The 13,821-nt window shown below is 39.5% G+C and overlaps 1 protein-coding gene across 2 annotated transcripts in view; it reads right to left on the bottom strand.

The window, feature by feature from the left end:
- Positions 1-13,496, bottom strand: part of IDO2 (indoleamine 2,3-dioxygenase 2) — a 67,594-nt gene extending 54,098 nt beyond the window's left edge. For both annotated transcript variants that reach the window (XM_012105992.4, XM_042241255.1), the window contains exon 1: positions 13,276-13,496. In XM_012105992.4, coding sequence (XP_011961382.3) covers positions 13,276-13,374 — 99 coding nt within the window. In that variant the 5' untranslated portion in view covers positions 13,375-13,496. The remainder of the gene's footprint in view (positions 1-13,275) is intronic.
- Between the last annotated feature and the right edge of the window lie 325 nt (positions 13,497-13,821).

The following is a 13,821-nucleotide window of genomic DNA, read 5'->3' as shown; positions in this document are numbered from 1 at the left end:
ACTTTTATATCTGTCAAAGTATAGTTTTCAAAAGTTGAAATATGACTCACGCAAATATGAAATGTATGTCCAAAATAAATTTAGTTTATTATGAGAAACTCAGCAGGATGGCCAAGTTCCTTCAAAAGCATTTGATAGACTAAAGTGTTTAGAGTTTTAAAAAAACAAATGCTAAAAAATTAATTGCTAAGTTAAAAGACATGGTAATGGGTTAATGTCTTCTGTGGCACAACCGTCACAAACTTTAGGGTTATATTTTCTACTCAACAGAAATCACTTGCAGCTCTTTTGAGCAAAAATTTGCAAGTTAACATGTGGTTTCAGAGATACAGTCCTACTCGATAGTAAGCAGCATGTCAAAAAAGGAGCATAGTTCTTAAGGAAGGTAAGTAAGTAATCCTAAAGTGAAATTGCTAATTTGACAGGGCTCCAGGTGATATTGACTAAAACTCAGCCCTCCTTTCATTCTGCTTTGGATAGTTCTTCTTAATACATTTATAATCTAAAAAAGAACAGATTTTATAGATGGCATGTATTTTATAGAAACATAAACTGTATTATACTGGTTCACGAAATCAGCTTCTGGTTAAGAAAATAGTACAGAAAGCTAAAAAAAATTTTTTTTTAAAGTTTAAGTGAAATTAAACCATTCAAATGTCCGTAAGGAAAAGTTGGATGATACTATTAGTATTATAAAAATTAGAATGTGATCTATTGGACTGAGTAGAATTTGAAAGAGATTTTTAGGGAAATAAAAGACTGGAAAAATGGAAAGAGGCTGGTGTGACATAGCTGCCAAGTAAAGAGGAGACAAAAATATTAGATGACTTTGAAGAGATGGGTAGGCAGCATGAGCAGCCTCTGAGGATACACCAAACTATAGGATTTTGTTTTAAAGAGAGGAGTTACGTGGTTTGATTTTTTTAAATTTAAGGGTCACTCTGACTGCCATGCAGGGTATGTATTATAGTTGGGCAAGAGGGGAAATAAAGACAGGTTACAAAGCAACAGTCCAGGAAGAAATGGTGGTGGATTGCAGTAGGGTGGAAAAGAGAAAGGTGAGCAGCCAAGAGAGAGATTTCAGAGACAGGGATGAATTTGTTCCCAGGAGTCATTAGAGAATAATGAAGATTACTGCAAGACTCAATTACAAAATATGTAGCTAAGGTTAACACAGGTCTAGTACAAAGTGAACACTCACTAAATAATAGTTACTACTATAAAATAACTATGGCACCCAACTCCAGTACTCTTGCCTGGAAAATCCCATGGATGGAGAAGCCTGGTAGGCTGAGGGTCGGACACGACCGAGAGACTTCACTTTGACTTTTCACTTTGGTGCATTGGAGAAGGAAATGGCAATCTACTCCAGTGTTCTTGCCTGGAGAATCCCAGGGACGGGGGAGCCTGGCGGGCTGCTGTCTATCGGGTCGCACAGAGTTGGACACCACTGAAGTGACTTAGCATAGGAACTAAAAAAAATTCCATTCTTAATGAAATATAGAAGAATTATATCAATAAATTTTGCTAATACTTTGAAAATCTAAATTGAAACCCCAAGTGAAAAACTGTAAAAGGTTGTTTTTTGTTTGTTCTTTTTTCACCTAGAAGTATGAAATCTTCTAGGTGAAATAAGCTTCTAGACCAATAAGCATAGAGGAAATGAAAAATATAATTAAAAACTTATCACCTAAAATCTGTCCTTTCTTAAGAATGATGATATATTATCTGTTCCAGAGAATAGATGAAGATGAGAAAGCACTTAATGCAATTTGTGAAGATAACAGACTCTCAGGACTAACCCCTGAAACCTTTAACACTAGTGCGGTGTATGAAAACAAAAAGGTAATTCTTAAATAAAATATTATCAAGCTGAATTCATTAGTATAAAAGACCAACCCAATTTTGGCATTACTGTGAGTATATTTTGACACTGGAAAGTTGTTGTTGTCTTTTAGTTGCTAAGACATATCCAGCTCTTTTGCAACCCCATGAACTGGAGCTAGCCAAGTTCCTTTGTCTGTGAGATTTCCCAGGCAAGAAGACTAGAGTGAGTTATCATTTCCTCTTCCATGGGATCGTCCCCACCTAGGGACTGGACCCACATCTCATGCACTGCATGTGGATTTTTTATCACTGAGCTGCCAGGGAGGCCCCTGGAAAGTTGTTACGATACATAAAATCAGAAAAGCCAAGAAAAAGTATAGAAAAGGTTTAGAAAGAATATTTTGATAAGTTGTTTGAGAGCATGCCAAAGTAACAATGTGCTGTGCTTAGTTGCTCAGTCATGTCCAACTCTTTGTGACTCCTTGGACTGTAGCCCACCAGGCTCCTCTGTCCATGGGGATTCTCCAGGCAAGAATACTGGAGTGGGTTGCCATTTCCTTCTCCAGGGGATCTTCCCAATCCAGGGATCAAATCTAGGCCTCGCACACTGTAGGTGGATTCTTTACCATCTGAGCTACCAGGGATGCCCAAAAGTAACAATAAATGGATATTAAAATGCCCTCCAAGGCAGAACTTGGCAATGATAAATTTTCTTTTTTTTTTTTTTAACTGTTTCTTTCTTTTTTTTTTTCTGGAGGATGTAAACAGATTTGGGACTGAGGTTCTGTGGCTTTGGGCAGCAGCTGCTACAGAGAGGGGTTCACCATCTCTGCCCACCTGTCTCCATTTAGAATAAGAGCTCAGGCATTTCTATGATGAAGATTGGACAAGAATTAAAATTTTTCATTGGTGACGAATTGATTCATCCACCTAGGGGAACTGTATCTTTTGTTCTGGTCTCATCCTCTATCAAAATTGTTTTCTAGGCTGGGAGCAGAGAGTTCACATTAATTCACATCTGTAAACTAAGTGTTCTGAAACATTAAAAGTAGTACAAAAATATGCAGTAGGCCAAAATGATAAAAAAAATTTCAGCAAAAAAAATTGAAGAAATAGTGAATTAGCTCCGGGAGGTACATTAATCTCACACTAGAGAGAGTGAATGCCCAGAGGCTAGAATGAAGAATTGGGAAGCTTCCTAAGCAAATGTCCTCAAAATTAGCTCGTGATTACAAGTTAATTTTAGGAACAAGATAAGCAATTTTTGTGGGAATGACTTGGTTTGAATTAAACCATCAGAAGTTTCATATATTGGCTGTATTTATAGAGGGAAAATTAAAATTAACCAAAATGTCTAATGCCATTAAATTGCAATGTTTTATCATGCAAATAGGATTTAATGAAACCATTAAAATTATATTGTTAAGACTGATTAATTTCAGGCAGTTTTATTTTATAGCATTGCGTTAAAAACACACAATGCAGGTTTAGATATGCAATAGAAGTACAACTTTGCAGCTTTGCAAACATATAGACACACATATATATACAGACAAATACATAGCCAAACATATACACCCTTAGATAAATTATCCCCAGATACCTAAGGTATATTGATTTTTTGTAGAGTTATGAATAATCAATTTCCTACTTTTAAGAATCTTCAAATATGAACTTGATATGAATTTATTAAGTTGGTAACAAAATAGTCACATTTAAATTTTTTTTCATAAAAAATCTTGTCACTAATGATGCGCCACTGAATTTTAGTAGTCTCCTAATTTCTAAAGATTAATAATAAAATAAATATTCAATAAAAGGAGTTTGAAGTAAGATTTCAAGCAGAGGATGGTCAATTTATAGTACATATTAACCTGATATTATATATAATTGAAAGAATATTTTTATCAATAATGGGGTCTTAAGTTGTGATTAAAAGCAGTTGGGAGATAATTATGGTAATTATATGCTTCAAAATCAAATTAGGACATAATTTCATAAATATTGATATAATTGTGGTATGAAATATGATAAAATATTCCTTCTCAAATTGGTCATGATTTAGAAAATCTATATTATATAGTAGAAACTTATCCTGTTGTCAACAGGACCTGGAGCTGGGCCTGGCTTAGTCTTTAGTTTCAGACTGAAATTACAGAGTGTCAGCATTATGAGGGGTTTTCTTAATTTGATCCTCCTCATATGCCCATGACATGTTATCTTTACACAAGCAAAGCAGGTAAAAAGAGAGCAAATATGACTTGCTAGTTTTAAAACTAGTAAGAGATTTATCTAGACTTCAAATTCACATCAAAGTGACTATTATAGTATTGTCGGTGCTGTTAACCAGAATTTGTAATGTTAATCATCTACTGTTACTCAACTAAAGCAATGTATAAAATTGCCTTTAAGGAATAATTTTCATGAATCCCAGAGAATAATTTCCCAAAGATTCAAAGACCTGAGTTGGAAAAAAGAAGGAAACTAAAATCTTTTTAATGGAAAATGTTTTTACACTGCAAATTATCTGTGTGATATAAAACATTTCTTTCTATATCTAGTCAGAGATTAGAAACACAATACTAAACATCTCAGCATTTATGCATCCATAGGAACACATCTTTACTCCTCTTCCATCTCCCCACTCCACAACCCACAGTTTCAGAAAAATGATTCTAGATTATCCTTTTAGATTTATACAGGTCAATATTGGAAAAACAAAAAAGCCAATTAAAAAATGAGTGGAAGACCTAAACAGACATTTCTCCAAAGAAGACATACAGTTGGCCAACAAAAACATGAAAAGATGTACATTGCTCATTATGAGAAATGTGAACGACAACCACAATGATGTATCACCTCACACTGGTCAGAATGGCCATCATCAAAACATCTGCAAACAATAAATGCTGGAGAGCATGTGGAGAAAAGGGAGCCCTCTTACACTGTTGGTGGGAATGTAAATTGATACTGCCAGTATGCAGAACAGTATGGAGGTTCCCTAAAAAACTAGGAATAAAACAACTGTATGATCCAGCAATCCCATTACTCAACATATACCCTGAGGAAATCATAATTCAAAAAGACATATGTACCCCATTGTTCATTGCAGCACTATTTATAATAGCCAGGACATGGAACCAGCCTAGGTGTCCATTGACAGATGAATGGATAAAGAAGTTGTGGTACGTATATACGATGGGATATTACTCAGCCATAAAAAGAAACAAATATGAGTCAGTTGAACAGACATGCAAGAATATAGAATCTATTACACAGAGTGAAGTAAGTCAGGAAAACAAAAACAGTATATTAATAAGTATGTATGGAACCTAGAAAAATGGTACTGATGAACCTATTTGCAGGGAAGGAATAGAGATACAGATGCAGAGAATGGACTTATGGACACAGCAGTGGAAAGAGAGGATGGGACAAACTGAGAAAGTAGGACTGATGTATATATACTACTATGCATAAAACTGATAGCTGGTAAAATCGATAGCTACTAAAATCGATAGCTACTAAAATCGATAGCTAGTGGAGACTGCTGTAGCACAGGGCGCCGAGCCTGCTGTTCTATGATGACCTAGAGGGGTGAGATTGGGGTGTGTGTGGGCAGCTCTAAAGGAAAGGGATATATATGTATATACATACATATATATATATACACACACACACATATATATGTACATATATATGGATAATTTGCATTTTTTTACTGCAAAAACAAACACAACATTGCAATGCAATTATATTCCAATACAGACTTCCCTGGTGGCTCAGACGGTAAAGCGTCTGTCTACAATGCGGGAGACCTGGGTTCAATCCCTGGGTTGGGAAGATCCCCTGGAGACGGAAATGGCAATCCACTCCAGTAATATTGCCTGGAAAATCCAATGGACAGAGGAGCCTGGTAGGCTACAGTCCACAGAGTTGTAAAGAGTTGGACACGATTGAGCAACTTCACTTTCACTTTCACAATATTTATACAGGACAGTTCAGTTCAGTTCAGTTGCTCAGTCGTATCCAACTCTTTGCGACCCCATGCACTGCAGCATGCCAGGCCTCCCTGTCCATCACCAGCTCCCAGAGTTTACCCAAACTCATGTCATCGAGTCAGTGATGCCATCCAACAATCTCATCCTCTGTCGTCCCCTTCTCTTCCTGCCTTCAATCTTTCCCAACATCAGGGTCTTTTCAAATGAGTCAGTTCTTTGCATCAGGTGGCCAAAGTATTGGAGTTTCAGCTTCAACATCAGTCCCTCCAATGAACAACCAGGACTGATTTCCTTTAGGATGGACTGGTTGGATCTCCTTGCAGTCCAAGGGTCTCTCAAAAGTCTCTTCTAACACCACAGTTCAAAAGCATCAATTCTTCTGCATTCAGCTTTCTTTATAGTCCAACTCTCACATCCATACATGACTACTGGAAAAACCGTAGCCTTGACTAGACAGAGCTTTGTTGACAAAGTAATGTCTCTGCTTTTTAACATGCTGTCTAGATTGGTCATAACTTTCCTGCCAAGGAGTAAGCATCTTTTAATTTCATGGCTGCGATCACCATCTGCAGTGATTTTGGAGCCCCCCGCCCCAAATAGTCAACCACTGTTTCCACAGTTTCCCCATCTATTTGCCATGAAGTGATGGGACCAGATGCCATGATCTTAGTTTTGTGAATGTTGAGTTTTAAGCCAAATTTTTCGCTCTCCTCTTTCACTTTCATCAAGAGGCTTTTTAGTTCTTCACTTTCCGCCATAAGACTGGTGTCATCTGCATATCTGAGGTTACTGATATTTCTCCCGGCAATCTTGACTTCAGCTTGTGGTTCATCCAGCCTGACATTTCTCATGATGTACTCTGCATATAAGTTAAAGGAGCAGGGTGACAATATACAACCTTAAGGTACTCTGTTCCTTATTTGGAACCAGTCTGTTGTTCCATGTCCAGTTCTAACTGTTGTACCTGACCTGCATTCAGGTTTATCAAGAGGCAAGTCAGGTGGTCTGGTATTCCCATCTCTTTCAGAATTTTCCACAGTTTCTCATGATCCACACATCAAAGGCTTTGGCATAGCCAATGAAGCAGGAATAGATGTTTTTCTGGAACTCTCTTGCTCTTTTGATGATCCAGGGGATGCTGGCAATTTGATCTCTGGTTCCTCTGCCTTTTCTAAAACCAGGTTGAACATCTGGCAGTTCATGGTTCATGTATCGCTGAGGCCTGGCTTGGAGAATTTTGAGCATTACTTTACTAGCATGTGAGACGAGTGCAATTGTGCCCTAGTCTGAGCATTCTTTGGCATTGCCTTTCTTTTGGATTGGAATGAAAACTGACCTTCTCCAGTCCTGTGGCCACTGCTGAGTTTTCCAAATTTTCTGACATGGAGACTGCTTTCCCATATAACTGTGGTCACCTGATTACTGTGCTCACATTTGAAAAACAAGGCTGGACTTTGAGCTCATGTGGGCTAGTTTAGCTGTCTACCCTTGGCTCATAAGATGTTTTCTCATATTCCAGCTTTTCTCTCATCTTAAAGCTACAATTTTCAGCAGAGCATGTGAATATTCTTTAGTTTTTTCAGAACATTGAGATCATAGAGTGGTGAACACAAGTTAATGATCCACTGACAAAACCAGTCAATATTTAACTGTCCCCTCGTCCTTCCTTGATCATTTTGTGTTTTGTACCTTCACATTTTATTGCCATTTACCCTCCTGTCTGGTCAGCTCTGGGGATCTCAGGGCAAAACAAACCTTTGGGGCTTCCCTTGTGGCTCAGTGGTAAAGAATCCACCCGCCAATGCAGGAGACATGGGTTCAATCCTTGGTCTGGGAAGATCCCAGTTGCTGTGACACAGCTAAGCCTGTGCACCACAACTGTTGCGCCTGTGCTCTAGATGCTGAGGACTGCAACCACTGAAGCCTGAGCACCCTAGAGCCTGTGTTCCACAGTAAGAGAGGCCGCCACAAGGAGAAACGCACTTGCCACAGCTAAAGAAAAGCTCTCACAGCAGTGAAGCCCACCGCAGCCAAAAAAAAAAAAAATCAATTGATCAATAATTATTTAAAAAAAAAAAAAAAAACTTAACAAGACTTTGGTTTCCATCACCCAGGATCTCTCTTTCTGTAACTGTTCATCTTTCTGCTTCACTTCCTATAGTGAGCCGAATGGCTTGTGCCAACCCTTTTCTCCCCAAAAGACATGTCTACTTGGAAACTGTGAATGTGACCTTAATTGGAAATGGGTCTCTGCTGATATCATTTAGTTAGGCACCACAAGATAAGAACACCTTGGATTAGCATGGATGTGATGATGTGTGCTAAGTCGCTTTAGTCCTGTCTGACTCTTTTGCGATGATGTGGATGGTAGCCCACCAGGCTCCTCTGTCCATGAGATTCTCCAGGTGAGAATACTGGAGTGGGCAGACTGCCATGCCCTCCTCCAGGGGATCTTCCCGACCCAGGGGACCAAACCCACATCTCTTATGTCTCATGCATTGGCAGGCAGGTTCTTTACCACTAACTTCACCTGGGAAGCCTGGATGTGATGACATGTGTCCTTATAAGAGAAGACGGGGAGAGAGCGAGGAAGATTGCAGAGCAGAGAAGAAGGCCACGTGAAGATGGAGCAGAGAGTGGAGTCCTTCTGCTGGGAGCAAGGATGCCACAAGAAGATGGAGGAGGCCAAGAAGGATTCTCCCTGAGAGACTTTGCTGGGGCAGGAGTGTGCTGCCAACACCCTAATTTCAGACTTCTTCCCTCCAGAAGTCTAAGAAAGAACATTTCTCTTGCTTTAAGCCACCGACATGTTTTTGGTAAATTTTGACATCAACCCTAGGAAATTAATTCACTTCCAGAGCCTCATTTTGATTGAGAATAGCAGATATGTAATTTCCCTGATGCATGATTTTTTCATCCTTTCTTAGATGACTCAGCTCAGCTCCCCCCGTATTGTCTTAAGCTTCGATACCCTGAGGGTGAAAAACTCTGAGCGGTTTTGTTGTTTCAGATTCCAATTTCTAGGACCATTTTGGCCTTTTTTCCCCCATTTTTATCCCCATTGTCCAACTACTTCCCCATCGGCTTGCCTCACCTTTCTCTTGGTTTCTTAACTTTGGCATGGAAATCCACATCTTGTCCAACCCTCCCCACCCCCAAATTCACCTTTCTTTATTAATCTACATTCAGTGTTCCGAAATCTGATCTCTTTGTGTGTAACTCTGCAATATAGTAGATATAATAATATATCTATTGGTAATATAACCATTTATATGGCTATATAGTATGTAATAAACCATGTATATGTATGTAATATAATATGTAATAAATAAAATAAAGCATGGAGATGTGTGTGAGCAAGCTTCGGGAGTTGGTGATGGACAGGAAAGCCTGGCATGCTGCAGTCCATAGGGTTGCAAAGAGTCAGACATGACTGAGCAACTGAACTAAGCTAAATATAACCATCATTGCCTCAAATCTCATTTGACATGGTCAGGCATATAGCTCAGATACTAGCAAATAATGGTAGTTTTTTCTCAAGGAAATATTAGATTTCTTCCTACCTCTACTTTCCATTCAAAAATGATAGTCTTCTGTGTTAATTATTTTTTTACTCTTCTTTCTAAACAGATATAGTCCACTGCTTCTCACAAGTGCTTTAAATTTTTATAGGAGAGTATATGTATATTTATTTTTCTTAAAAGACTCAGGTTTGGTCCCTGGGTCCAGAAGATTCCCTGGAGAAGAGCATGGCAACCCACTCCAGTATTCTTGCCTGAAGAATCCCATGGAGAGAGGAGTCTGGTGGGCTGCAGTCCATGGGGTCGCAAAGAGTCAGACACTACTGAAGTGACTTAGTATGCACGCAAGCCCTTCTCACTGTTTCTCATAGTTAGGCACACATTTCTTTCCAAAAACAACCTCTAAAAACCCTCATTGCTCATGTGAACCTCCACTGTCTTTTATAGATTCTGTCACTTACAAGTACTGAGTAAGTTAGCCTAGAGGTTCTGATTTAACTCCTTGCTAGGGTTCTGGCATCAGTATTTATTTAGGCTCCCCAGCTAATTTTGGTACACAATCCAGGAATCACTGTCAGAACATTGCCTGCACTTAACCTGCTAGGAATACATTCACAAGCCATTGCATAAGACATTTATCAGATGTGTGAAATCCAAATTCTTGAGCTTAACATTTGAGTTCCCTTGGTCTCACCCCAATCTAATCTGCTGTCATCTATCTTGGCCCCTCCTTTTCTGTCCAGGTGATTTGCTCAAATTCTTTTAAGAAAAATTTCTCCCCACCCACCCACCCAAACACATGCACACAGAGATTACATGACTGGCAAGCAATTTTTGTGACTTTCCTATGGGACTAAAAGAGACACATTTTCCTCACTGAAATGTTAGACCCTACAGACGTTTGAGAGTTTATACAAACAGTAAGGTAGAGTATGTTAAACCAAGTCAGCCCCTTTCCGCAGAGCCAGAATGACTGCTTATTCATTAGTTTGACTGTGCTTTCTTTTCTTCTTTGTTATTGATAAAAATCAGAACCATTTCTTGTATTTATTAGCTTTACCTAAAAATGCTATTAAAATCATTGGAACATAATGATATTTACTACCTGTGGTACATAATTATACTCACATGCTCTAAGTATTTATGGTAAACAACCAAGCTTGCTGGAAGGGCATCTTTGGTCTGATTGACATAATGGAATAGCCACCCCATCACTTCCCTAAAAGCAAACAAAGCCCTTAGCAAAACCAAGCTGATATTTCTCAATCTGTGACCTGTTGTGACACCGCTGCTATTTGGTGATGGGTGAGGGATTCTCAGCTGAGTTAATCTGAGACAGATTCTGGTGCCAACACTTCTCCCCTTACCTCTTCCCAGAAAGGGAGGTGTTTAGGAGAAAAAATTGAAACTAAAACAAAGACGCGCAATCTTTAGAACTCTGGCAAATGACTGTGAGAACAGAGCCAGTTTGCCAGCAAATTTCTATCTGAGTTCCAGAATGGAAATTTCTTCTAAGGAGTATGCATCAACCAGACCACAGGGCAGACAGGGTCTTGTATTGTCTCAGAGAGTCACACGCACTTGTTGTTCTTGTTTCCCATCTGGTTTTCTTATTTATAAGAAAGGAAACAGCAAAGAAGGGAATACAATCATGGTGGCCCCACCCAATGTTCACACATAAAATGTTATTGAAAAACCCAAAAAAGCTTTTCGGCCAACCCAATAATTTTAATATTATTTTTCTCAGTTCAGTGTATATATTTAATCCCAATAAGAGTGTGTTGGCCTATAGATTGGCTCTTTCTTGTGAACTAGAGATGATCACAATAATGTGCCTGAATCAAGTTATATACACAGAATGAAATTTTGAATAAGCTCTGGACTGAGGGTCAGGCAAATTGGCTTCTAGCAGTCCATTGGATTTATGAAAGTGCTTCCATGCTTCACAGGAGTCCAGTGGGAGTGGGGCTAGATCTCTTCCAGTGCCTGTGAAAACTGAGGGTCAGGCAATGCTGATGATTCATTCTAGGTCACAAGAGTTAGTGAGTAAAACTTTGGATGACTCAAGTATTCTGGTTTGTTCAGGACTTTCCTGGCTTAGCATAGAAAATCCTGCTTCTTGGAATCCCCTTTGGCCTCTAGCAAATGGACATTCTTGGTCAGCCTAGTGGCAAGGTCAGAGAACACAGTCCAGTTTTCTGAGCCACAACGGTCATCTGTTATAACACCCTGGAGTCATTATTAATGCTCAAGTTTCTTGCAGATCTGTGACTTGATTTCAAAACTAACAGCTCTACAGAGTAGTACTGGGGATCAGCAAATAGATCCTATCTTCATCTGCATTCCTCTATCACACTTAGAAGTAGGAATTCCATAAAAGTTCATTAAATTCTAGGTCAATCATTAATCATGATTAAATCACCAATTAGGTCCGTAGAAGGAAAAATTACATCTAATAAATGACTGCAGTGATTGTAACATTGGGTCTCTAGATTTTTAGCTGAGTCATCTTGGCCCTTATTTATAACATAGTAGAAAAAAAGAAATCAAGAGTCCTGAGTACTTCTGCTTTTTCCAGTAATATGACTTTGAGCAAGCCACTTCTGGTCTTCAGTTTCTAAGCACTCTTGCAGTTTTAACATTTTTTATCTCAACCACATTCAAAGATTTAAACAGTGTTGAAAAGGAACTGCATTAAGAACAATTAAGAAATAGTTGCAGTTTGTTCTCAAAGGCGTTTTCCTCTTCACAGCCATATCTGTGAATATCTAATCCCTCCTACTATCGTCAAACACACCTGAGGTCCATTGTGTTCTTTTTTCTCTGCCACTAGCCAGGCAAGATCAGAGAAGGCAATGGCACCCCACTCCAGTACCCTTGCCTGGGAAATCCCATGGATGTAGGAGCCTGGTAGGCTGCAGTCCATGGGGTCGTGAAGAGTCGGACATGACTGAGCGAATTCACTTTTACTTTTCACTTTCATGCATTGGAGAAGAAAATGGCAACCCACTCCAGTGTTCTTGCCTGGAGAATCCCAGGGACGGGGAGCCTGGTGGGCTGCCGTCTATGGGGTTGCACAGAGTTGGACACGACTGAAGCAACTTGCAGCAGCAGCAGCAGCCAGGCAAGATAAACTGAATTTCTTGCCCTAGTGCTTAGTCGCTCGGTCATGTCTGACTCTGTATGACCCCATGAACTAGGGTAGCACACCAGGCTCCTCTGTCCATGGGACTCTCCAGGCAAGGATACTGGAGGGATAGCCATTCCCTTCTCCAGGGGATCTTCCAGACCCAGGGATCATATAACTGATCTTTATCTAATTCTCTCTCTCTTTTTGATAACTGCACATTTGCTCACAAATCACTGGAATGACTGGAAATCATTTAAAAAACAAACAAACAAACAAACAAACAACCTGACATTAAAACCTTTCACTTGCTCTCTCCCTGCTGTAGCTGTCACTTGCCTTTGCTGGTAATCACCCTGTGCCTTATTTGTATTGTTGGTAAAGAATCCGCCTGCAATGCAGGAGACCCTGGTTCAATCCCTGAGTCAGGAAGACCCACTGGAGAAGGGATAGGCTCCCCATTCCACTATTGTTGGGCTTCCCTGGTAACTCAGCTGGTAAAGAATCCACCTGCAGTGCAGGAGACTTGGGTTTGATCCCTGGGTTGGGAAGATCCCTTAGAGAAGGGAGAGGCTACCCACTTCAGTATTCTGGCCTAGAGAATTCCATGGACTGTATAGTCCATGGGGTCGCAGAGTTGGACATGACTGAGCAACTTGCACTTATTTGTATTATCCATCCCACATCACAGACTTGGCATTTATGTTGCATCTCTCTTAATGACTACATCATTAAACAAACAAACACCCAAATAAGCATCTCAAGAAAACTATACTGATTTGCTCTAAGACCCTAGCCTTACCAGAGGATTTGGGAGAAGAAAGCCATAATCTTCAGAAATGTGAAATCTTCCTAAAGTCAAGAATGGTGCTGTCTTCAAATTCTGACTTTGAGGCTCCATAATGTTGTTTGAAGTATCTGTGCCGAGACTGCTACTGAAGAGACAACTGCTCCAAATATGTCAAAGACACAGGGAGCTTCAGAATAGCATTTCCTCCTCGCATTTAGCTGTCCAGTTATCCCAGGAACAGGGGAGAACCTTGCTCTGAGGTTAAATTTCACATTACCATGGACTTTCTCTGACACAAAGCTGAGTAAACAGCTAAAGACTGCTGGTTAAAACAAATAGGCCATCAAAATTACATCACACACACACAAATTCTTACATGCGTATACAAGAAGATTGATTTTAAACCCAGAGACAAATCTGCTGTTCTTTAGAAAAAGGGACATAAACAAGAGTTTTTGTTGATCCCAAACACTCTGACAGAACCTGTTCCATGATGAACTTTGACAACTGGATCTTGGGCTTAAACTATTAAAACCAGAAGTCAGTTATTTTCAGACA

The sequence above is a fragment of the Ovis aries genome, chromosome 26 (genome assembly GCF_016772045.2).
Source record: "Ovis aries strain OAR_USU_Benz2616 breed Rambouillet chromosome 26, ARS-UI_Ramb_v3.0, whole genome shotgun sequence".
NCBI lineage: Eukaryota > Metazoa > Chordata > Mammalia > Artiodactyla > Bovidae > Ovis > Ovis aries.
The sequence above is the reverse complement of the archived record's forward strand: the minus strand, read 5'-3'. Positions and strand labels throughout refer to the sequence as shown.